Source organism: Megascapheus bottae, chromosome 5 (genome assembly GCF_031878675.1).
Source record: "Megascapheus bottae isolate mThoBot1 chromosome 5, mThoBot2.hap1, whole genome shotgun sequence".
Classification (NCBI taxonomy): Eukaryota; Metazoa; Chordata; class Mammalia; order Rodentia; family Geomyidae; genus Megascapheus; species Megascapheus bottae.
Window position 1 is genome coordinate 20,997,207 of NC_143513.1, and position 26,462 is coordinate 21,023,668.

Consider the following 26,462-nt stretch of genomic DNA (forward strand, 5'->3'; position numbering starts at 1 on the left):
ATTCCTCTCAAACTAAAACTGAGAACAGAGCATTGACTTGGTGCTACCAACTGAGAGGCACCAGGCTCTGAAATGTTGATGCCAACCGTTAGGGACACACTTTCAAACTTGGAGTTACATTTTGGGCAGACACTTCACGCTTTGAAATTTTTCACTAATGATCTTTTAAAGAGAAAGGGCAGCATTCATGCGAGTGGCCAAGCAAGTGCTCAATGGATGGTGGTAAGCTTCAGTGGAAGGAAAATAGATCCCTGGTTTTATGTTTCTAAGCACTGTAATTAGGTCCATTCTTAGAAGCCAGTGAAGGGAAGAAATAAATATTTTAGAAGCATATAAAGCTGCAGGCATAAGCAACTCCTCCTAACAAACACAAAAGGCACATACTCACCTGTTCTGAGAAAAAACGGAAGCCCTTGTCCTCTCGAATACATTCATACGTTTCTCCAAGGACAGGATTAAACGGCTTGCTCCCTGCTCGGTAGTAGCTAGATGCATAGGCAGAGATGGCGAAGGCTGCCACATACACCTGCAGATGGAAAGGAATGAACCTGACTACTTCTGCGTCACCAAGAGATTTGTTTGGTTTTCATAAAAAAGTGAAATCAAATCTCAATTTGTCTTTAAAATATTTGTCTTAGGTTTAAAGAAAATTGAAGTTATACGTTAAAATAATGCTCATTTTGGCCCAGTGATTTGGCTTGAATATGAAATAACCCCTACAGGCTCATTATTGAAGGACTTCTAGCTAGTGACCGTGGAAACTTTAAGATATGGGGCTTTGGCTGGAGGAAGTTGGTCGCTGAGTGGGTAAAGGAGTAAGGGGGCATGTCCATAGGGTCTGCACTTTGTTTTGAGGCTCTCTGTGGTTTTCTTTTTCCCTGACTGCTACAGGCTTCAGTCACATGTTCTCGTCACCATCAGGTTGTGCTGAAACACAGACTCAGACTCAACGGAGCCAAAATGCATAATTCTTCGGTTCAGGTTTTCTGTCTAGTATTTTGTCACAACAGCAAAAAGTCTGACTAATACACAGAAGAAAATTAGCAGGGTTTTTTTTTTTGCTTTGTCATGTTGTTCGTTCGTGGACTTGAACTCTGGGCCTAGGCATTGTCTCTAAGCTCTTTTGCTCAAGGCTAGTGTTCAATGCCTTTGAGCCACAGCTCCACTTATAGTTTTTGAGTGTTTACTTGGCGATAAGAGTCTCAGGGGTGTGTTATGGTTGTTCTTAATGTACTATGTTATTTCTCATCTCTTTTGTTGTCACTTGGTTATCTCATATTGTTACAGTATCTTACCTTGTTATCTGATATATTGTATATGTTTATTTGTTTATTTGAAATAGGATAGGGAAGGGGGGGAAACAAGATGTGGGGAGGGGATTCAGGGAGGAAAATGGGGACAAAACCATGAGAAGGGGTAGCAATGTTTGTAAAGTAATGTACCTTCTATCTGGTGAATATAATGTAACCTTTCTATTAATTACAATAAAATATATTAAAAAGGAAAAGCTAAAAAAAAAGTCTCACAGGGACTTTTCTGCCTGGTATGGCTTCAGACTATGATCTTCAGATCTCAGCCTCCTGAGTAGGAAGGATTACAGGTGTGAGTCACCTACTGGCCATTTACTTTGATCCCTAAAAGCTCAAAAGGCAATTAAGATGATGACATTCATACAATGAATGCATAGTGAGGTGTGTCCTGACCCTTCCAGCTTGATACTAACTGGCAACCTTGACATCAGGAATTCAGGGGGAGAGAAAGAGTACAAGAAGAAGCTAAACTTTCCCCCAAACTTGGGAGTAAACATCCTAATGGTTAATTGTTTCGGTTTTGGGCCAGCATTGTGACTTGAACCCAGGACTCATGCTATGGCCTTGCTTTCTTGATCAAGGTGGTGCTCTACCTCTTGAGACACACCTCTACATCCAGATTTTTTCTGGCTAACTGGAGATAAGAATCTCAAGGACTTTCCTTCCTGGGCTGGCTTCAAACTTTGATCCTCAGATCTCCTTCAGAATATCTAAAACACAAATGTGAGCCACTAGTACCTGGCATAACATCCTGTTTAATCCATTCAAAAAGCCTAAAATGCTGGGAGCTGGTGGCTCACATCCATATTCCCAGCTACTAGAGAGGCTGAGATTTGAGGATCACAGTTTAAAGTCAGCCTGGGCAACAAAGTCCCCAAGACTCTTATCTCCAATAAACTACTCAGAGGAAAAAAAACAAAGTTACATTGTGGCTCAAGTGGTAGAGCAGCTCAGAGACAAAGCCTAGACCCCCAAGTCAAGTCCTAGGACTGGAAAGAAAAAAAAAAGCCTAAGAAGTAGAAGCAGCAAATCATTTTAAATCCAGAAACTATGTGAGAGCAGTTTTCTGACTAAGAAACAACCACTGGCTACAGTGGCCTTAACCTTCTGCTTTTTTAAGAAGAAAAAAAAAATCTAAAAAAGGGAAGACCACCACTGATGACTATATGTGGACACAAAAATGACGAAAATCTTTTAATGGCCCTCATGATGGCCAGCATTTTAAAAAAATCATCTCCTTTCAAAGAGACACATATTTTTCTCTTAGAAAAATATTTTTTATTGAAATTTGGTTAAAAGAACTAAACACAAGCAGTGAGAGCAGATGCTCCTATTCCAACCTTTCTTTCTTCCCAGCGCACTTTGTAAAGTTGTTTTTTGTTGTTGTTGTTGTTGTTTTGTGGTCGTGGAACTTCAACTCTGGCCCTGAGCACTGTCTCTGAGCTCTTCAGCTCAAGGCTACTGCACTACCCCTGGAGCCACAGCCCCACTTCCTGTTTTCTAATGATTAATTGGAGATAAGAGTTTCACAGACTTTTTAGTGCCCAAGTTGGCTTTGAACTGCAATCCTCAGATCACAGCCACCTGAGTAGTTAGGATTAAGGTGTGAGCTACCAGCTGCACGCCTGTCTGTAAATTTTTTTTTTTTTTGGGTGGGTCATGGGGCTTGAACTAGGCCTGGGTGCTGTCCCTGAGCTCTTCAGTTTAAGGCTACCACCCTACCCTTGAGCCAAGCCCCACTTCCCGTTTTCTACTGGTTACTTGGAGATAAGAATCTCAGGTCCTTTTATGCCCAGGTTGGCTTTGAACCTTGATCCTCAGATCTCAGGCTGCCAAGTAGTTAGGATTACACGCATGAACTACCCTGCCCAGCTTCCTGGTTGTAAAATTTTTATACGGAAGAAAACCTAAACTCTCACTGTCACATAACCTTCTGTATTAACCTTTATGAAACAGTTGAGTGTTTCCCATAATAGGACCCAGCTTGAGCCAGATGCCAGTGGCTCACATCTGTAATCCTAACTACTCAGGAGGCTGAGATCTGAGGATCATGGTTCAAAGCCAGCCCAGGCATGAAAGTCCATGAGACTCTTATCTCCAATTAACCAATCAAAAACTAAAAGTGCTGCTGTGGCTTAAGTGGTACAGCACTAGCCTTGAGCTGATGAGCTCAGGGACAGCACCCAGGCCCACAGTTCAAGTCCCACAACTGCCAAAAAAAAAAAATAGGGCCCAGCTTACTACCCCACACTGTAAATTGCTTGAGAGCTTCTGGATAGCTTATAAGAATCAATTCCTGGACAGAGGGTATAGCAGAAGTTCAGTGCTTGATTAGCAGGTGCAAGGTCCTGGGTTCAAACTCCAGCACCACCGCCACCAAAAAAAAAAAAAAAATCAATTCACCATGTTCTGATTAATCCTGTTAATGACTGCCTCCAGTGTCAAAACCTGGGTATATGTTCTTTTCCCATGAATCCAGAGAAAAGCCACCAATCAGGGAGTTTGGGTCTATACAGCTTATAGATAGCAGAATTAGTTGATGAACTACAACTTGTCTGATAATGAGATGGGTGCAGGGGACTACAAGAGAATAGAGAAATAAGGAGACAAAAAAAAGAAAATATGGAATGGGCACTAAATTTTTAGCATGATCTTACAGAAAACAGAAATAATACCCATTAAATCAGAAAACCATCCTCAAGGACTTCAAGTCTCCCTATTTAACTTGAGGCCAAATTCTGTAATCAGAAGATACAACACAAAATGCCAGAGATAGGCTGAAGTGTTGTCTTCCCATGGCATATCTATGTGACAGTTCCCTTTCTCTGCCACATTTCTTTTCTAATAAATTTAACCTATCATCTTGTATTTAGATCTTGCCTGAATTCTTTTATTGTCGATGCAAGGAGTGGAGGGGTAAGGAAGAAAGAGCAGGGGAGAAGAGGAAGGGAAAGGACTGAGGTCAACTCAGTTGTCCTAAATGGTAATGCATTTGGTGCATTATGTTAGGAATTATGTCTACCTTTTTCTGACTTGGATTTATGGAAAGGTTACACTTCCTTATCTATAACCTGTGACAGTAAGATCACAGTCTATATGAAATGCTAAACAGTTCTGAATTACCATCACAACTGAAAATATAATTCACTCATTATGCTGGGGGAAGGGAATGGCGAGGAAGGAATGAACCACCTCCTTTAGAATTAATAGTTCAGCAGAGGAACTTTACAGAAGGAGGTAACCTGCAACGTAAATAAAGATGTCTCTGTTAAGTAATGTGCTAGTCTGGAAACCTGCCCTCAAACTTCTGCTTCAGTCAATGACATTGCTAAATCTACACGATTTGATCATTGCTGAAAATCTTAGAGGTAGCCAAAACGCTGCGGGAACAAAATTCCTTTACCAATACTTTCCTGTTCCAAGGCAACCATCCTTAAAAGCCTGCCTACAAATGCTGACTTGCAATCCTAGTAGAATTTCTGAGGAAAAGTAACAAGGAATTTTTTTTTATAAAACATGTTTTTCTATCTTGTCATTATTGTAACTATCAAGAAAGAAAGTCTTCTATGGAAGACTGGGTAGGACTGGATACCTCTTTGAGGCAATAGATCTTTAGATTACTTAAGTAATGAAGTTTTCATGAGAGTTAAAACCATAGAATATGTCATCTTCCTCCCTCCCTCTCTCCCTTCCTTCCTTCCTCTTCTGTGCTGAAACTGGGGCTTGATTTCAGGACTTCAAGCTTTCACTTGACTTTTTCTGTTCAAGGGTGGTACTATACCAATTGAGCCATACCTCCACTTCAGCTTTTTGTTGGTTGGAGAGATAAGAATCTTTCAGATTTGTCTGCCCAGGCTAGCTTTGAACCTTAATCCTTAGAACGCAGCCTTCTTAGTAGTGAGGATTATAGGCATGGGCCACCAGCCCATGTATGTAGTATTATTTTTTGCCAGTCCTGGGGCTTGAACTCAGGGCCTGAGTGCTGTTTTTGGGCTTTCTCAAGCCTAAAGAGCTAGAGCTCTACCACTTGAGCCATAGCACCACTTCCAGCTTTTCTATGTATGTATGTGGTACTGAGGAATTGAACCCGGGTCTTTGTGAATGCTAGGCAAGCACTCTACCACTAGGCCAAACTCCCAGCCCACATGTAATATTTTTTAATGACTGCACCTTCTAAGATGAATTGGCTCAGATCTGTGAAGCCAAGGAATGCTCTGCTTCCTACTTGGCCAGCCAGAGTCAACCCAGGGAAGTCTATATCTGAGGAGGACTGGTCCCATCATCTCAGGCAGAGCACAATGTTACTGTGTACCAGCTTACATATTGGGAAACCAAAAGAATGCTTTTTACAATGGGATCTTTCAATGTGCAAGAACAAATATATTTCCCCTGCTTTATGTAATAAGAAGGGGGGAAAAGGAATGTCTCTGGCGTAAAAACTTCTTTGAGTGTTATTTTCCAAAATCCTAAGAGATAATAGGACAATTCCAGAAATAACCCATAATACTCTCAAGGGAAATTTATGCTGGATGAGAAAAACAGCTTAAGATATTAAATTCTGTCTACTCTGGGTAGTAAAAATAAACAGGCAGACAGCCCTAAAGCCATGTTTTCCAAATTGTCCTACAGAACCATGAGATGGCAGCTTATGGAAAAAGAGGAATCATAAAAATCACAAAGCAGCTCCATTCCAAGCCTAAATGTCTTCTTTCCCAAGCTGACTAGGTTCTAACCAGGTGACTAGAAAACAGACAGTTAGAGGGGAAGGAGTATCTCTGAGAAATGACCTCTCTTGACAGTAATAAAAATGAAAAGCAATCTGTGCACCCATCTGGGCTCTGGCAGGCCCAGATAAACAGGCTTGTGGCTTAGGACCAGGCTGGACAATGCCACGGGCAGTTCTAATCCTTACCATCCTTTCCAGGGGGCTGGGAATCTTGGCAGCCTTGTCCAGCAGCTCACTGTATTCCAACTCCTCGCAGAGTCTCTGTAGTGTGTTTAGGGGCTCATTCAGCTCCACGGGCATGGCCACTTTAGACAAGTCCTTGCCTATGTTGTTTCTCAGAATGTTCCATAGGCTGATGTTGCTGGTATTGGGGCCTGGTGCTGGCAAGCATGTTCTTCTTTTAGATCTTGCTTCCCCACCACTCTCAAGAATAGGTCCTGAAAGGCAAAGATGTCTTGTTATCTCTATGAAGCTTCCTACTTTATTTCACCATTAAAAAAAAAAAAAAGCTGCCAAGTATAACGGCTCACGCCTGTAATCTTGGCTACTTAAGAGGCTGAGATTTGAGCCATGGTTTGAAGCCAGCCAGGCAGGAAAGTCTCAGAGATTTGTAATAAAACCTTTTTAAAAAACTCAATTATACTATTAAACCCTCTTCTCTAGAGTATGACTCAACTCCACAAGACAAGCAAAAGATTTCTGAGCCAGTAAGTACCAAAAATTAGAGCCAGGATGTATATCTCAGTACCATAGTGTGTGCACAGTATGCTGCAAACTGCAGCATTACAAAATACATACATACACACATATCCGTGACTTTACACACTAAAGCATGTGATATATTCCTGAGGAGTCCCTTACATTCCTACTCAAAAGCGAGACCTTCATAAAACTGGAAACTGGATTTCTATGCCTAGATGATTTATTTATAAAAAAAAACTTTTACAAAATGACATTAAATTCGGACAAATGCAATTGTGTGTCTTGTTTATTGTCTCTTGTTTTTGAGATGAGGTCTTGCTATGTAGCCTAAGCCAGCCTTCAACTATTTTCTGTGTAGTTCTAGGTGGTCTCAAACTATTCTTGCATCTGCCTCCTCACCACTGGGATTACAGGTGTACCCCACTCAGCAGCTTGAAGACTGTCTACTGAAGTCATTCATTATTCTACCACTCCAGTAGCAACTCTGTATTTTGGAGTATTTCATTTAGTGTTGTCGTCATCCATCTTAGGTCATACTATGTCTACAGTCTTATTTTCTGCTATTCAGCTAACAGAAGTAACTGGATGTTTTTGGACTTTTGATTCATATCAAATCAGAATGGGCTTCAAAAAAGCTATTGCTAATATCTACGAAATAAGTACCCCTTCAAAAATCTCAGTTGTTAGAACCAGTTGCTGGTGTTTATAATCCTAGCTCTTCAGGGGGTTGAGATCTGGTGGATTATAGTAGGGAGACTCTACTGATGGGATTACAGGTGTGTGCTCTAAAAATAGATTTCCATATAGTCTCAAAATATTTTCTCTGACTATACTAATCTAAGTTTTGATGAGATACTACTCCACGGCTATAGTACTAATAGATAACAACTAATGGATAACATTGCTTTTTACTTTGTGGTGGTTAGTCCTCGAAGTATCAAACACATATATTCTTACTTATTCCTTACAACTACCTCTTGGGTAGTAAAATTGTCTTCATTTTACAGATGAAAGTGAGGCTCAGAGAAGCTAAGCAACTTGCCCTAGCCCACAAAATATTCTAACATTTTTATTTACTATGAGCTGCAAAGCATTTGAGGCATTCTAGAGTAACAATGGATCAAGGTCTTGATTTTACTCTATTTCCTTCTGTAGAAAAAAAAAAACTGAGTTTTAGGACATAAAGGCTAGTCCTATAACCATCTTTTCAAGATGTATAGAAATTTAATCTTCATTGGAGAATGTCAACAGAGAACCAAGGATACCCATTTCTAGTATTTAAATAGAGATTAAAAAGAAAAAAACTTGATTAAGCTAAGGTTACAGGGCTCTAGCAAAATGACTTTAGGTTTCAGAGAACCAACCCTAGCTTCTTGTATGCTTTTCCTAGCTGTCAAGTGAACTGTAGTCTTTGGTTGTGAACTGTGTCCTCTCTTCTTAACTTTGGCTTCTGAATGTCTTGTGCTCCCTTTGGCTTCCTGCTTATGGCCTCCAAGAGATGGAGGACTTCCACATTTGCAGTCTTCCACAGCCATACATGGGAGCTCCATTTTAGTGTGTGTGGTATTTTCCAGCAAGAGAGTAAATGATGTTTCTTCATGTTTCTTTTACTTTCCTTTCTTGACTTCTTAGAAAAAAAAGTAGCACAGGAACTGCTCCTGTATTACTGGCCTTCTACTTTACATGCACTGGTTTTTAGTCTTTCCCACCAAAGGTTCCTTTCTGCAGAAATATTTCAAACAAAAATTCAGAACACAATGAACATCTCATTTCTTAGCAGGTGCAATGCTGAAAAGATGCTTTGACAGACAACGGAAAAATTATCTATCTGTCCTTCTGGTCCCCACAGGGGTGGCTCTTCAGTGTTTAGACTATTTATTATCATAGTTCAGCATAACTACTGAACAAAGAAACACTGAAATATCAATATAGATACCTGCTATACTTTGTCTTCTGTGCAGGTGTGAAAATGGGTGGCACTCTCATATCCAATACACCATGCAAACAAATTAGAAATCTAGGACGTACTGAATACTAAGATGGGAAGTTTTGATACTAAAGGACCTATACAGAGCAATGTTCAATCAGATAGATTCTTTTTAAGGGTACTTCTCAACAGGTTTCCCACAGTCCTAAGCAGTTTGAAAGTAGTCAAACGAGGTTCCCTGCAGTTTAGACTATCACTATGAAATATCTTTCATGGTCATCATTTTCCCTCTTGGTATCAAGTAGTAATAAAGTAATGTCTTGGGGTACATTGAGGGAGACAGAAGTATATTACTTTGAACTATCTAAAATTAAACTACCACTTGAATCAAACTCCTTATTATATATATATATCAGACCAAATTCTTAAACTATAAAAACTGATATTTAAAGGTTAAAAAAAGCTATATTCAAATGGATTTGCAAAGTTTGATTATAGAAGGGAGAGATGTTGCATTATTTTTGACATTCATAAAAGATCAGTGTATTTTCTAAAAAATAAGCATTTGCAAAACAGACCAACTTATTTGAACGGATATATTTTTCAAATGTGGGGTGCTAACACCTCATCTAAATTATGAAAAGCTGAAAGGTGGAGACTGTGTGTTATATTTCTAATACAGTACTCGCTACCCTTCTCTCTGCATGCATTAGGAACTCAGTGTATGCTTGCTACTGTTCTGTGAGGTGCGAACGTTCTGATATCCAATAATGTATATCTAGTTAGGCACTAGCGGCATATTCTGTAATCCTTGTTATTCAGGAGTCTGAGATCTGAGGATCCAGGTTCCAAAGTAGCTTGGGAAGAAAAATCCATGAGACTCTATCTCCAATGAACCAACAGAAAAAGCTGCAGCTGTTAGAACTCCAGCCTTAAGCAAAAAGGCAAAGGAAGAGCCCTGATTCTAGCTGCAGTACCAGCACCAAAAACAAACAACAAAACAATGTCTAGCTTACCTAAAGTCTGTCTTTCATTATCCAAATCATTACTGATATTGTCTAAGGAGAGATTGTCACTTATATCACTGACATATGAATCATCATCAGAAATCTGTGGGAAAGAACAAAGAATATATGCTAAAGGAAGAACAAACCAGAGCCACCAAATGGTCAACCATGCTGCATTCCATGTTACAAACATAAAGAAATAATTCTGAGTGCTATTGGCTCAGGGTAAACAACAATCATTAAATATTTATACATTCTTGATTCATTCTTATAAGAAAGAAAAAATAGCAGGGAAACTGAAGACTTCTACTGTAAAAATCCTTACTAATTCAGACAGCATTTTTAGAGTTTGCTAGTGTTTGACTAGTTAAAATTTTTCTTCAGACTAATTGAGGGAAAGCATTTTCTATGGGAATTAATACAAAAGTAGTATTACTTCCATATCCAAGGAGGGAAATTATTAATGTATGTTTCCACACAGAAATACTAACTATGCTACTTGCTTATTCCAGAAAATATGGTTTTATTATCAATTGAAAACATATACTACAAATTAGTATAACAATAAGCACATTAAAATATAGTAAATTTATATATAATTGTATCACATAATATGATTAAGACACATAGAATGCTAATCTTTTTCCCTTTAGTGAAAATGATGATATTATTAAATAAGTAGAAGTAAGAATTTTCAATCTGTAATTGAAAAAGAAGTTTGAAGACTAAGTAACACAAGTGAGAAGGCATTCAACTACTTTCACAACTTTTCTTCTAGTATATTGCATCATTTTGTGTATTTTGGGTACAATGAAATGAATGGGTTGAATGGAAAGAGGACATTGAGTTTGTGGTCCTATACAGGGATCTTTACTGAATAGGTTAGTCAAACCAGCCACACGAGATTTGGGATGCACCTAACTAAAAAGTTTTCAAACCTCATTCTCTGAAGAGCTTGGAGACAACAGGACTTCTTGTGCATCAAAAAACTCAGAAAGGGAGTCGGTGATGGAGAGCCTGCTCTCATTGGAAAGCTGGTGAACCAGGGCTCGGTTTTCATCTCTGGAGTTTTCCTTTGAAAAACACAAGCAAAAACACATCTATTTAAAAAACAGTCTCAAGAGAAACCAAACAAGCAAATGACTTAGTTGCATAAATATAGCTCCTAGGCCCAGGCAAACAGGCAACTCAAAGCATAGGTCAGCTCCAAAGTTAAGAAGCAGGCCTTACACAAAACAGAAAGAAACAACGAAGTTCTCTCCCAAACAGGCATTTCACTTATAGCTACTTGACTGTTTAGACTCATGCCACACATCTCAAAGTCAAAACCAGGGTAGTGTTTGTCCCATTTGAGAAGGGAAAATTCCAGTGGTCTGAATCATATCCTTTAATTTCCTATTGCTAAGATGCTTTTGTTTCATCCTAAAATTTCTTTGGAATTGTACTGAATGCAGGTCTTTGTATGGCTGGCTCCAAGGAACATACTTTCTCGCTGTTTGCTTTCCCAGAGGCCATTTCTGAGGCATTTAATGAAAAAGACTTGTGTTTGGTCCAGAGGTACACCTGGTAGCAGATCATTCATTATTCATGGATAAGTGAGATGAATTATTATTGTCTCTTTACACTAACAATAACTCTACAGAGGAAGGAGACCTCTAATCTTTGATATAACCTCTATAAAAAGAATTAAATGAAATATCACTCTTGGCTCATCATACATTGCCCTCTGTCTCCATTCTACAACATCTAGACTAGCCTTCTGAAAAGGACGTGAATGGCCTAGAAAAAGCTGTCTATTCTATTTCCAAGTAAAAATTCTGTTGGACTCAATACATTGAGCCATTAATTTGTATATAGTCCTCAGTTGGTCATGAAGGAAGCAAGAAGCAAAAAGAAGCAAGAAGATATCTGACCTGAATGAGTACAGAACATCCAATGAACATCCAATGAACATTAGATCAAGACTATGTGAAGAGCAATGCGGAAGCAGAGAGGAAAGGGAAGCTGGCTGAGAAGAAACCTCTGTGGTGAACTTCACAGATGTGACCTAGACCTTGGCAAGGACAGATTTAGGAAAGGGTGATTCAATCCTTTAAAACCTCACCTTTTTCACCAAACTAGTGAAGGAATTGCTTGTGTATAATTATGCATCTGACAAGCAAGTCCTAGAATAATGTGGGAAACAAGAGTTAAGGAAGATGATGTCTTGCCCAGATATTTTAAGTTCAGTATATATACTGCTCAATCTCATTAGTGTAAGTTTAGATCCAAGGATGGATGTCAGGACCAGAGGGTCTCTTGCTTATTTCATAACTAATAAAGGGTTAGGAATCCCTTTATGAAGTATTTGCTTCAGGCACAGAAATACCTATGTCATTCTTTTAGATTCTTTCTAAATAAGAAAACTTCCAAGGAAGGTAATGGTTTAAAGATTCCACTGTTTTAACATACATGCAGTCTAAGAGATCATTGTAAAATCTAATAAATATCACAGTTGTCATCTTAAAGGAATGGTCTCCCTCCTCTGAAGAGTGTGTGAAGACTTTTGGTAATTAGCAGAGCTCCTTTAAGCAATGGAATCTTCTGAGCTTCTCCTCTGAGCTTCACCATGGGAGATACTAATAATTTATTTCCTACTGCTGTTCATTAATTCATTACTGCACATTCCTGCTCTGTCTGTTCTCCTTCCTGGCCTGATGAGTCTGAAGGAATTTCCTGGTTGGTCAACACTGGAAATAATACTTGTTGAGGATTACTCATCTTAAATACTTAGATTTTTGAAATATTTACATGTATGTAAGATGAAGTATCCTGGGGATGGAACCCCAGTCTAAACATTCATATATGTCTTATGTAGCCTGAAGCTACACTTCTATGGTATTGTTAGTGTACTTGTGTTTTGAGTGTGATCTATCACATCAAGTCAAGTGTGGAATTTTCCACTATGGCATCATATTGGTACTAAAAGGTTTGGGATTTTTAGAGCATTTCAGATGTTTTATTTTGCATGAGAGGTCCTTACCCTTTCCAGGATAGCTACCACTTGGCTACAATTTCTTTCTTTTTTCATATTTTTATTGTAATTAATAGAAGGGTTACATTATATTCACCAGCTAGACGGCGCATTACTTCACAAATATTGATACCCTTTCTCATATCTTGGTCCCCATTTCCTCCCACCCCCACCTCTCATCTTGTTTTCCCCTTCCCTATCCGATTTCAAATAACCAAATAAGCATATATACAATATATCAGGTAACAGGGAGAAATACTGCAACAATATGAAATAAACAAGGGACAGCAAAAGAGATGAGAGATAACATAGTACATTAAGGACAACAATCACTCATTATATGGCTTTTGTTTCTATATCCTGGAGGTCCTTTCATTTAGCATCATACTATATGGCCTTATGTATTTAGATTTTTCTCTATTGTAAATCTCTGCTAGGAGAGCCCAAGGTTTCTACTGATTATGACAAATGAGGGAAACCATTGAGCCTATGTTCCTTTGAGTCTGGCTTACTTCACTTAATATGATTTTTTCTGAGTCTTTCCATTTCCTTACAAATGGGGCGATATCATTCTTTCTGACAGAAGCATAGAATTCCATTGTGTATAAATACCACATCTTCTTGATCCAATCATCTACTGAGGGGCATCTGGGTTGGTTCCATATCTTTGCTATGGTATATAGTACTGCAATGCACATCATTGTGCTAGTGGATTTAGTATGTCCTTGTTTCTGGACAATTGGGTAAATGCCAAGTAGTGGAATTGCTGAGTCATAGGGGAGCTCTATGTTTAGTCTTTTGAGGAACTTTGGCTACAATTTCTTTTTTTTTTTTCCCCAGTCCTGGGCTTGAGCTCAGGGCCTGAGCACTGTCCTTGGACTTCCTCAAGGCTAGAGCTCTACCACTTGAGCCTCTGCACCACTTCCGGCTTTTTTTCTATATGTGGTACCGAGGAATCGAACCCGGGTCTTCATGCATGCTAGGCAAGCACTTTAACCACTAGGCCAAACTCCTGGCCCCTGGCTACAATTTCTAACAAAACTTAAAGCATCATTTATTAAAATATTGACAGTTGGGCTGTTGTGGGAGTAATTTCCAACAGGGAATGGATTTCAGTGTTCAAGTATCCAGTCCAACACCAGAGATGACTAAGTAGTATAACTGCAAGATGACAACAGAAAGTAAGCAAAGATGCTATAGGGTTCTAAAACCAGACTCCTTGGGATGACCCCAGGCCGGAGGCTGTCATTTCCCCACAGACTATTTGGAGTGTCTGGCAGATCCCTTTAAGAAGTAGCCTGGTGTCAATTTTTCAGGCTGGGTGGCCCTTTCCATCTATTCCAGTAATTTCCTGAGGGTAACAATGGGTTTTCCATTGCTGGGAAGTTAGCCTGAGTCATTTAGTGAATAAAAAAGGATGAACCGGGGCTGGGAGTTTGGTCTAGTGGTAGAGTGCTTGCCTAGCATGCACGAAGACCTGGGTTCAATTCCTCAGTACCACATACATAGAAAAAAAAGCCGGAAGTGGTGCTGAGGCTCAAGTGGTAGAGCTCTGGCCTTGAGAAAGTCCAAGGACAGTGCTCAGGCCCTGAGCTCAAGCCCAGGACTGGCAAAAAAAAAAAAAAAAAGGATGAACCATGGGAAACAGAAAATTTCTGAAAGAGGAAATGAATGAAATGGACTGCACCACTGATTCAGACCCAGGCTATTGTAGAAAATGGAGCTAGAGAGATGTAGCCGTCATCCTTTAGTGACAATTTACCAGCTTTTAAGTTAATATTTTTGAGATCAGTTAAGAAATATGTACTTTTCAAAGCCAAGTGCCAATGGCTCCCTCTTGTAAACTTAGCCACTCTGGAGGTTGAGATATGTGGATCCTACTTTGAAGCTAGCCCAGGCAAGAAAGTACAAGAGAGTCTTATCTCCAATTAACCATCAAAAGCTGGAAATAGAGCTATAATAGAGTAGTAGCTTTGAACAGTAACAACAACAAAAACAAAAAAGCTAAGAGACAATACCCAACCATGAGGTCCAGCCCCAGTACTAGAATTAAACATAAATAAATTTAAATAATAGTAAAAATAAAGCCAGGTGCAATGGCTCACACCAATAATCCTAGCTACTCAGGAAGCTGAGATCTGAAAATCAAGGCTCAAAGCCAGCCCAGGCACAAAAGAACCTGAGATTCTTATCTCCAATTAACCTCTAGAAAACAGGAAGTGGGGCTTGGCTCAAGGATATGGTGGTAGCCTTGAGCTGAAGAGCTCAGGGACAGCGCCCAGGCCGAGTTCAAGCCCCATGACCCACACAAACAAAAAGTAATAATATATGTACTTTCCAAAACTTGGGGTCATGACTTCTTTCTCAAAACACAACTAGCCCCTAGTATACATGTTGAGTGAGCACACAAATGGAAGGTACAAATGAAGAATATTTATTTGACAAATCATAGAATACATAAATGTATTTTATTTTATTTATTTTTTTTTGCTAGTCATGGGCTTGAGCTCAGGGCCTGAGCACTGTCCTTGGACTTTCTCAAGGTTAGTGCTCTACCACTTGAGCCTCAGCACCATTTTTGGCTTTTCTCTATGTATGTGGTACCGAGGAATCAAACCCAGCTCTTAGTGCATGCTAGGCAAGCACTCTATCACTAGGCCAAACTCCCGGCCTATAAATGTAATTTATATGAAAATGTAAACGGTAAGTATTATCTGGAATGAGCATAAAATTAGAGAATGCTATGGTGTTATACAATAGATGACCATCAGCAATAGCCTGGCACAACTCTGACTCAGCTTAGCTTTAGTGAATGTGAAGATTCAATGCACATTCCTAGGGAACAGGTCTTGGACCAGGTTTAAAAGATAACCACTAGTATAGGGATGCTCAATCCTGAGTCATGGTTTAGGGTTGCTCTCTTGGGCAATATGTGTCTGTTGGGAACTTTCTTAGTGACAACCTTGACCTTCAGAAGTAACCAGCCCAGGAAACCTTACAGAGAGAGGCTCTGTCCCCAGTCCAGTGAGATCACCTCACCCACAAGGCACACACACACAGCCTGGGCTGCTAATGGTGGTAGACACCAGTCCTCAGTGTCTGTGTCCTAACTGGCATCAGTCTCAACTCTCATCACCCACTCCAGGCGCTACCCATGCAGTGAAGGGGCTAAGGTCTCAGGTTTCATTTTCTTTGAGGAGAGGAAAAGAAGAATTATGATTAATCATGAAAAAAAACTATATGTGCACACATTCTCTCTATTATATCCTTTATAGTTTTTAGTTTAAAACTATCCCGTCTAATAGTTAATGAAAATTTTAGCAAATCTGAGGTAGGTATATAAATGTGATAGCTAAAATAATTTTCACCTTTGTAGTTCTCTCTTTCCCCCTCTCTCTCCCCACCCCTCTCTCTCTCTTTCCTCTTTCCCTTGTGCCAGTACTGGGGGCTTGATCTCAGAGCCTGGACACTATCTCTTAGCTTTTTCACTCAAAGCTGTCACTTTACTACTGAGTCACATCTCCACTTCTGGCTTTCTGGTAGTTAACTGGAGGTAAGAGTCTCAGGAACTTTGCTGCTCAGGCTGGCTTTGAACTGCAATTCTCAGATCTCAGCCTCCTGCACAGCTAGTATTATAGGTGTGAGTCACTGGCACTTGGCTGCACTCCAACTCTTGTGGAAAGATGTTTTACTGACCAGGAGATTTCAATGCAATGTTCCCCCCTCTTCCTGTGGAATATACAGTTGTGTTCTGTAAAAGAAAAAATCAGAGGAAAAGTAGAGGGTAGCATGATTTTTACCAAGTGAGAAAGGAAAGATGGCAAGAATTGGATATTGCAGGTCCTAGAAATGTAGGTTTCATCAGGGATAATCAGAGGAAATGCTTGTCTTTCTAGAGATCCCACTCCAGTAATTCATGAGTGGAATGATGCTTAGAAGTGAAATAAGATAAATAAGAAAGGCAGATTTTAAGGGGCAAGGGGAAGAGGTTTAAAAATGTACGGCAGCGGTAACAGGAAAGCCTCTGAACAGTAAGAGCCCTGTCCACAGCTTCCAGCCATGGCTGCTCCCAGAGGTGGTGGAGGAGAGGCAAATGCCATTGAAGAGGATAAGAGGGTGTCACTTGGGGAGTAGTGATCACAGAGATGATTAGCAGAGAAGAAACCTACCCACCTCTGCCAGATTGTCACCCAACTTGGGAACAGCGGGCGGGTCGAGGAGCAGAGATTCAGCATGGATTCTGCGTAAGCGTTCTTTAAGATCTGTGTTTTGTGCTAGAGCCTGGAACATGTTAAAAAAAATAGCGTGGCTTTGTTAATACATGAAAAGTTCAGGAAAGCACAGTAGTAGGGCTCAGAAGAGGCAATCTCTAACAAGTGATGGACCTCTGAGTGACACGCCTGAGGACTCTTCTGGGCTTTTCTTGCTCCTCTCCAGGAGACTGGGGAGATCACAAACGGAAAAGTCTGAAAATGATGCTCTTTTGCTAAATCTCATCTCCAGAGGCAAAAGAAGGGTTAACAAAGGGTGAAAGGAGGAAGTTGTAGATACCACCAGCTTTTACTTATATTTATTTTGGAGATACTGGTTCTTAAGCTTAGGGCCTTGTAATCATTCAGTTTATTTGTTCAGCTGGTGCTGTACCATCTAAGCCATACCTCTAGCCCCACAAATTTTTATGAAGGTCCTCCTAGCATAAATTTCAGCTGCTCAACCATCTTTCATCTTTCTTTTTTGTTTTTAACCAACTTCCCCTCCTGCAAGATTTCAAACTTTTCTCATTTTTGGAAAGATGCTGCCTCTACCTTATGAGTGAACATATTTCAATATTATTTCATTATCATACCAGTTGAATTGGGTTTTGAAGAATGCTGTGAAGTCAGATTTTGTGGAAAGATAATTTAACTCTTCTAATATGGACATTAGTTATTTCATTTATTCTTTAGGAATGAGTAACTTTCTAGTTAATATAAACAAATTTCACTTACCTGCACAAGGGCTTAAGGGCCTTGGCTCTAATGGATACAAGCATATATGAGATACTTCCTACCCTCCCAGAACTCAATTTTACTTTCCCTGAGCATGTCCCTTCTCTCATCTCAATCACTCACCAGTAAGGAATCTGGTCAGAAGTAAAAGATGTGTTTCTACATTGGTGATACTCCTGTGAACTTTACAACCTACTGTTTTCCAAATGGTCTGTCTTTAAAAGGGAATAGAATTCTCTGATTACACCCTCCTAATCAGTTCCCCATGCACTTGTCCACAGATCCTTCTCCATCTGTCTTCCTGACTATTCCAAGAAGCTCAGAGCCATTCCTATCCATCAGAATCTGCAGTGTCTGGCTGCTGAGAGCCTAAAAGAACACAATGCTTAATTCATGGCCTGGCTCTCCAATAAGAACCTAGCTTTACTATTTTAATCTCCATAGAAGTTTTGTATTATTATTATTATTATTATCATTATTGTTATTATTATTAATCCTTCCTGGGAGCTGATGGCTCATGCCTATAATTGTAGCTACTCAGGAGGCTTAGATCTGAGAATTATGGTTCAAATCAGCCCAAGAAGGAAAATAAATGAGATTCTTATCTCCAATAAAACTACTGAAAAAAAAAGAAAGAAAGAAAAAGAAAAAAAATCAGGTCAGAAATGGCACTGTGACTCCAGTGGTAGAGTACAACCTTTATGCAAAAGAAGCTCAGAGACAGTGTCCAGGCCCTGAGTTCAAGCCCCAATAACAGCTCCCTCCCTCAAAAAAAAAAATCTTACAGGATCATTAAAAAAAACAATGAACAAGAACTAAGGTTTAGGGTTAGGCAACCATATCTCACAGTCTCTTTGGGTAACTAGAATGTTCTAGCTTGAAAACTGTGCTAGTTTAATAGCTTCTATTTCTTTTGTGGTCAACATGTACAAATACCAAGAGAAGACATACAGCCCCAGGATTTGCATTCTGATAGCTCTTAGATGAGTTTTTAAATTGGTATGCATATAAAAAAAAAAACCAAGTCTACAAGCAAAACTGAAAAGGACCATTCTGTTTAAGTCTCCCAAGTCCTGATTGCCATCCTCATCGCTATGAGGGTGACTTCCTTAGCAAGAAAATGACAATGTGACCCAGAATGCAAAGGCCAAATAGGTCTCACTGCCAGACAAGCAGAGCAACAAGATGAGGCCAGATGATCTCTGTGAGAGGAGAGAGGGGGAAGGAAAAGGAACTAGGGGCCCTTTAGACATATCTTCCAAATGTATTAAAAGCAAACCTAATGAGAGCAAGAACAAATGCTTTACAACATTAAGAAATACATTCAAATTAAAAAAAAATAACTACTTTGCTTCAATCAAGGTAAAGTATTTGGTAGGCTGCTGACTGTAATTCAAAAGGATATATTTATCTCTCTAACCTTAAAACAACATTAACATGCTGTAGATATGTCTCAAGTGGTAGAACACCTGCCTGGCAAGTGTGAGGCTCTGAGTTTAAACCCTAGGGTTACTAAAATAGAAAAGAAGGAAGTAAAAAGGAAAAGAAACAAATATAGGCAAGATAATATTCGCTAGTTGCAATATAATATTTGCTAGCCACATATTTGTATTTGTAGCCAGAGTACAAATAACAGTTTAAAAGGCAGTTAAAAAAATTACCAACATTAGCACTCTCTTGATAGAATAAGCTACTGTAGTTTCTTATGTGTGCACTGGTCCTAAGTCTTGAACTCAGGGTCTAGGTGTAGTCCTTTATCTTTTTTGCTCAAGGCTAGTGCTCTACCACTTGAGTCATAGGTCTATATACAGTTTTTTGTTTGTTTGTTAATTAGAGGTTAAGAGCATGGACTTCTCTACCTAGACTAGCTTTGAATCGAGATGCTCAGATCTCAACTTCATGAGTAGCTAGAATTACAGATATGACCACTGGCATTCAGCTCTTTCTCTTTTTAAAGTAGGAATTCCAAAGTACAAACAAAAAGTAAGAGCAAATAAGTATGCTATTTTGAAAGTTTTCTAGTTTCCTGATAGATACATCATGGGTTATTACCAGACAACTTCTGCTACTGAGACAAGGCTAGGACAGCGCCCATCAATGGAGTGAGCCTAACTGCTCTGAGGAACAAACTGAAGTTTGGAAGTGACAGAATGGCTTACATCTGAGTCTGTGACACTGATTTTTTCTGTTGTGATGGTCCAATTATTATCTGACACTTGTGTGACTCATTCTTGGATCTCATGGTAGGAAAAAAGCTAAACATATTTTGTTGTGTTTAATCAAATAAAACAACTTTTGTGTCATTGAAAGAGCAATATGTAGGGTCAGTGCTCTGTGAAAGAGTATAAATTGGACATTTTTCTTTTCCACTTGTCATGTGTGAAATTGATCCAAGTTTGTAAAATCTCAGGTCCACAAAACCACCTAGATTTTGTAAGCATTCACAAAAAATATCTATTAACACACATACAAACCTAAAGTCAGTTTTGTTTTTTTTTTGCCAGTCCTGGGCTTGAGCTCAGGGCCTGAGCACTGTCCTTGGACTTTCTCAAGGCTAGAGCTCTACCACTTGAGCCTCAGCACCACTTCTGGCTTTTTTTTTGTATGTATATGGTACCAAGGAATCGAACCCGGGTCTTCGTGCATGCTAGGCAAGCACTTTAACCACTAGGCCAAACTCCCGGCTAAAGTCAGTTTTGTAAGAACCAAAAGTTTAAGACAAATTGGAGAAAACCAAACGCAAAGAATGTACCATTTAAAAGAATATATTAGTAAAATAAGCAGATCTGCTGAAAAGTTAGGACATAATTTAGACCATTTGTTGTTTTGTTTTCTCCTAAATTTTTTCAACTCAACCATGAAAGTCATGAATTTTGAACACAATTATAGGAATAGAAAACGTAAGCAACTCATAAGCCCAGATACATTGGCAGGCATTCCTGTGACATGGACACGTAACTCACAGATGACAGTGTGTGCTTCAGACCAATGACCTGAGCAGAAGGGGAGGAGGAGGCATCCTGCTCCATCAGCTGCTTCAGTCTTTCTCTCTCCGTTGATATGCTATTAAAAGCTGACCTTAAGGCGAAGTACACTACAAAGACACAATCATTATAAGAACAAATTAAAGTCACCACGAAAAACAGAACACAGAAAATTCTAGGATTTAGCAATGTAGAAACCCTTTGTACATCTTCTTTATAAGAACAATAAATTTAAAAAATAATTTAGTGAATCCTATCTTTTTAATATATCTTTATTGTAATTAATAGAAGGGTTACATTATATTCATCAGATAGAAGGTACATTACTTCACAAATATTGATACCCTTTCTCATGTCCTGTTTCCCATTTCCCTCCCCCCTTCCCACTCACAACTTGATTTCCCCCCTTCCCTCTCCTATTTCAAACAACCAATTAAGCATATATAAAATATATCAGATAACAAGGTGAAATATTGTAACAATATGAGATAATCAAAGGACAGCAAAAGAGATGAGAAATAACATAGTACATCAAGGACAACAATCACTCATTATATGGCTTTTGTTTCTAGATCCTGGAGGTCCTTACATTTAGCGTCATACTATATGGCCTTATGTATCTAGGCTTTGTTCTATTGTAAATCTCTGCTAGGAGAGCCCAAGGTTCCTACTGATTATGACAAATGAGGGAGACTATTGGGCCTATGTTCCTTTGAGTCTGGCTTACTTCACTCAATATGATTTTTTCTAAGTCTTTCCATTTCCTTATAAATGGGGCGATATCATTCTTTCTGACAGAAGTATAGAATTCCATTGTGTGTAAATACCACATCTTGTCCATCCAATCATCAACTGAGGGGCATCTGGGTTGGTTCCATATCTTTGCTATGGTAAATATTGCTGTAATGAACATTGTTGTACTAGTGGATTTAGTATGTCCTTGTTTCTGGACGATTGGGTAAATGCCAAGTAGTGGAACTGCTGGGTCATAGGGGCGCTCTATGTTTAGTCTTTTGAGGAACTGCCATACTCCTTTCCATAGTGGTTGGACGAGTTTGCACTCCCACCAACAGTGCAGTAGTGATCCCTCCTGCCCACATCCCTTCCAGCATCTGTTGTTATTAGATTTCTTGATCCTGGCCATTCTAATTGGAGTGTGGTGGACTCTTAAAGAGTTGTTTTGATTTATATTTCTTTTATGACAAGAGATGTTGAGCATTTCTTCATGTGTCTACAGGCCATTCTAATTTCTTCTTCAGAGAAGGCTCTCTTTAAGTCTTTGGCCCATCTTTTAATGGGATGGTTGTTTCTTTGGAGATTAGTTTTGGAGTGCAAATCCTATCTTTTTATTAAGAGAATTTTGAGATCAGGAAATATACACTTAACATTGACTTATACAACACCCACTCTAATATGAAATACGTCCCTTGGATAATGACATGCCAGTATAGGTGCTTTAAAAAATGTAATATGAACTTACATTGGTATAGGATGTTGACAGTGTGAGGATGTTCCCCACATTGTAGCTATGTGGCTTGTGATAATCCTACACTTTATGCACAGTTTTGCTGAGGGCCTAAAAGTGCTTAATGAGAAAGTGTACTAAAACTCACACACATTGCCAGTCCTGAGGCCTTGCTCATTATAATATTTTATAATTTGATGATTTATGGATTCAAGATAATCAGCAGCTACTATTCGTATCCTCAAAGACTGGAAACAGACACTAATAATGGTTCTGTTTTTGCTTTTCCTACAAGGAAAGTGGCAACAGTATAGCAGAAAAATGACAAGTGACAGTGAATGGACTCTGTATGCCTCTGGGTTCAATACATTGAAAAAGATACAACATTTTCTTTGTTGACTTGTCAGCCAGGGATAGAATCTGAATTTGATCAGGAGGAAACAACTGGCCTATATTTTTCAAAAGTCCCAATTTTATAAGGAAGAAAAGAAGGCTAAAGAACTGTTTCCAACTAAAGGAGCCTAAAGAGGCAGGAGGATAAAATGCAATGTATAAAGGAATCCCAAACCAAAACATGTTTTCAAAGGGAAAGTGGCCTTCAAAGGCATTCTTCATAATATGGTGACATTTGACTATGAATATGAGCAGTTTAATAGGTAATAGTATTGGTTAAATGCTACATGTCTTGAATTTGGCAATTACGTTGGGGTCTCATACAGAACATTCCTATTTCCAGGAAATATACACCAAAGCATAAAACCATAAAGAATGGCATGACCCATACTGTACAATGGTTCAGAAACATGAGAGTATGCTTATAAAGAGTATATAAAGAATGTAAGATATAAAAGGATATTTTTAAAGACAGTATATAAAGACTACAAGTGTGGCACAGCATTAAAAAGGTAAATCTGGGTAAAAGATATACAAAAGTTCTTTTACTGTTCTTTTAACTTTTCAGTAAGTTTCAAATTATTCCAAACTAAGGTGTTGCCTATCCTTCCTTGTTAGTCCCTCTGGCTCCAGGACCAGAACCATACCTTTGATCTCAGCATTTAGCTATTCCACTCACCTTCTGAGAGCATTCAGGTGCAAAGAGAACTTAGCACTCTCAGGCACTCGAATTCCTGAACTGAATTTAAAAAACATTACCACATATGAGGGGAAAACCTATTAGGTTTTGGATTACACAATGCACAAGTCACTTCCTGGGGATGAGAGAAATGTCATGTGCTATAGTACTAAGCAAGGATAGCACATTTGAATCTTATCTTTCCAATCTCTTCCATGTATTTTGTGACAGAAGTGCAGGAAGAAGGAAGTGACGGAGAACACTGCTCCTCAAATGACCTGCCATTATTACTGAATTCTCACAGGGTTGCATTTTCAGAGGTATTGTTATCCAAGAGTGGCCTATTTAGTAACACAGAAACTAAATACGTGTTATAGATTTACTCCCTTGACTTAACAGCAAGAAGGGCAACTGAACTCTATACATTACCACTGAACTTGTTTGAGGCTGTGGCATTTAGTGACAGACTACAGAATCTTTCCAAGGTCCCAATACAATGAAGCAATTTTGTGTGTGCTGACTCTTTGTCTCTGTTTCCCTGTCTCTCTCTTACACACACACACACACACACACACACACACACACACACACACACAAACATACATTATGATACTCCTGTCACCAGAAGAAAGGGTTCCATTATTTATTCACTTCACGACCTTAGACAAGTAAATGATATAGCTAAGCCCCTAAATGGGGATACTGATAGACACAAATAGTATTTGTTTTATAGATTGCTAAAAGGAGTACATAAAATAATTCAAGTAAAGCTCTGAACTCAATGCACAGCATGTAATCAGTAATGTTCTAATGGTAATAATGGAGATGATACTGAAAGAGATACACAAAGATGACAGTGGGGCGACTGATACCTTGAAATAGGAGCAACAGCTCTAGCAGAATGCTTTTTAACCTCTTGCCAGAGCAATGCTTGATTGTATGAATGAGGGATTGGCCAGGGCAAACTGAACCATAGGAGAAAAGCCAGGAGAAGGTCAATGAGCCCTGCAGGAAGCTCACTGCATTTCATATCCCATTAGCCACTTCCCCCACCCCCACTCCCACCTCCCTGAGATTCACATGACCATCACAGTGGGTCCCTGGAAGAACTGCCTATTCACTGACATGTTTATTCTTCCAAATGAAATTACCATGGTTCTCAGCTGGCTGCCACTTTTCCAAATCAATTCCACTGGCTTTCTGATGCCCTGCTGGTAAGCAAGGCTTTCAACTCAACTATTTAAAGGTTTTCATTTGGCAGAATGTGCACTGTTTGGTCCGGAATGTATTGTTAAGGCTGCAGTGGGCAAGTAAGCAGGAAAAAAAAAGCAAAAAGGAGTCATGTAGTCATTACCTATCATGGTAAGGTTTAAAACTCATCCGCAATCATTCAACAAGGAATTTAGAAGACTAGATCCTCAAGCAGTACTGTTCTTAGGGGAGTGTTAAGGACTCACAGCCACCTAGTAACCCAGAGCCTTGCGGCCATTCATAAAAACCATAGTTATAGTAAGTGTGGATCCCAAAGATCAGGGATACTCTGCAATAGTATCTTACTGTTTCTAACTTGATTCTAAGTTTATAGACAAAAAACTTAAACAAGCCAAGCACAGTGGCTCACACCTGTAATCCTAGCTACTTAGGAGGCTGAGATATGAGGATCAAGGTCAAAAGCCAACCAGGGCACAAAAGGACCTGAGACTCATGTCCAATTAACCTCTAGAAAATGGGAAGTGGGGCCATGGCTCAAAGGTAGGGTGGTAGCCTTGAGCTGAAGAGCTCAGGGACAACACCCAGCCCAGGGGTAGGGCAGTAGTCTTGAGCTGAAGAGCGCAGGGACAGCACCCAGGCCTAGCCCCACAACCCACAAAAAACAAAAACAAAACAAAAAACCCTTAAACAAACAACTATATTATCCATGGTATCTGATACTAAAGCCACCTAGAAACTCTGAGCTGTTCAGAACTATAAAAACCTCAAAGATCTCCCAAGCATGATCAACTCTGTGAGGCCCAGCATCCTGTGCTCTTTCATCCCATATTCCTTAACGTTCTTGCTATTTCCTAAAGCAGTGTATTCTGCTCTGGGGTTTGCAGTTCTTCATGTTGCTAAGACAATGTTTGCCTCAATCTCTCCTTGCTGTCAAATAGGAAAGTCAAATTGGAAGACAGTTATGGGATCTCTATTTATTCATATTCCTCTCTCAGATAACCCTTAACTATTCTGTAGACCTCCTGATTTTAACAGAATGGGACAAGGTTGATCTTTTGACTATAAGAACTCTTAAGCTGGAGCCACAGAATGGAATTATTTAGCATCAAAAAGTTGACTGTTGGTAGCTGGCTTCTGTGCCAGCCCTTACTTGCATTAAGTTGCTGAGGCTAGAATACATGATACATTGGACAGAGGAGCTGCTAATGAAGGATACTTTGACTCTTAATACACCTGAATTCAGTGGCACTATGGTTCATGTGATAGAGTGCTAGACTTGAGCTGAAGAGCTCAGGAACAGCACCCAGGCCCAGAGTTGAAGCCCCATGACTAACCAAAATAATAATAATAGGTCTGAGCTCTTTCTTCTTTAGCATTTTTCTAGCACTAGGAAGGACCATAAGGAACACAGTTATCAATGTTATGTACACCAGCCTTGCAGAGGCAGTGTGACTTGAGGGAAAGAATGTCTATGGTAAAGCAGAGACGAGTCCTGAATCTTATGTACACTACTTAGTGAATATTTAGATTTTGGACCAATCCCCAATTCTACCTTATATGTGGGGAAAATGCCCATCTCTCAAAACTGTCTTAAATAAAAAATGAGAAAATATACTATCATAGCATCTAATAGTAGAATTCAGCTGTCTTTCCTTTACTTTTCTTTTGAGTAAATTATCTTTAAAATACTAACATTTTAAAAAATATCTGGGATGATATGATCTTCTGTAATATGCTTCCTTTAAGTTTCAAATGTCACAGGGTATCCATGGATTTAAAATATTTTCTAAGCAATATCCTGCAAAATTACTTTATACAGTTTAGGTATTTGTCCTTAAATGGTCCTGCTGACTTACTAGTAAGTCATATGAAACCAAATGCTTGGCATGTTGAGAAAGAATTCCAATGTATACAAATATATTACCTGGCTTTTTCTTAGGTCTTGTGTGTGTGTGTGTGTGTGTGTGTGTGTGTGTGTGTGTGTGTGTGTGTGTGTGTGGTTAGTTTCTAATACATATTAGCCACCCAGAAAAAAAATATTGGCTATGTCATAGTT

General features: G+C 39.2%; 1 protein-coding gene across 4 annotated transcripts in view; it reads right to left on the reverse strand.

The window, feature by feature from the left end:
- The window catches only part of Osbpl3 (oxysterol binding protein like 3), a 179,028-nt gene that overhangs the window by 40,769 nt on the left and 111,797 nt on the right, over window positions 1-26,462 (reverse strand). For 2 of the 4 annotated variants that reach the window (XM_090332779.1, XM_090332778.1), the window contains 6 exons: window positions 20,637-20,767; window positions 16,859-16,966; window positions 10,611-10,745; window positions 9,682-9,775; window positions 6,223-6,473; window positions 389-526 (listed from right to left, as the gene is read on the reverse strand). In XM_090332779.1, coding sequence (XP_090188905.1) covers window positions 389-526; window positions 6,223-6,473; window positions 9,682-9,775; window positions 10,611-10,745; window positions 16,859-16,966; window positions 20,637-20,767 — 857 coding nt within the window. The remainder of the gene's footprint in view (window positions 1-388; window positions 527-6,222; window positions 6,474-9,681; window positions 9,776-10,610; window positions 10,746-16,858; window positions 16,967-20,636; window positions 20,768-26,462) is intronic. The other 2 variants (XM_090332781.1, XM_090332780.1) reach the window with 1 other exon arrangement.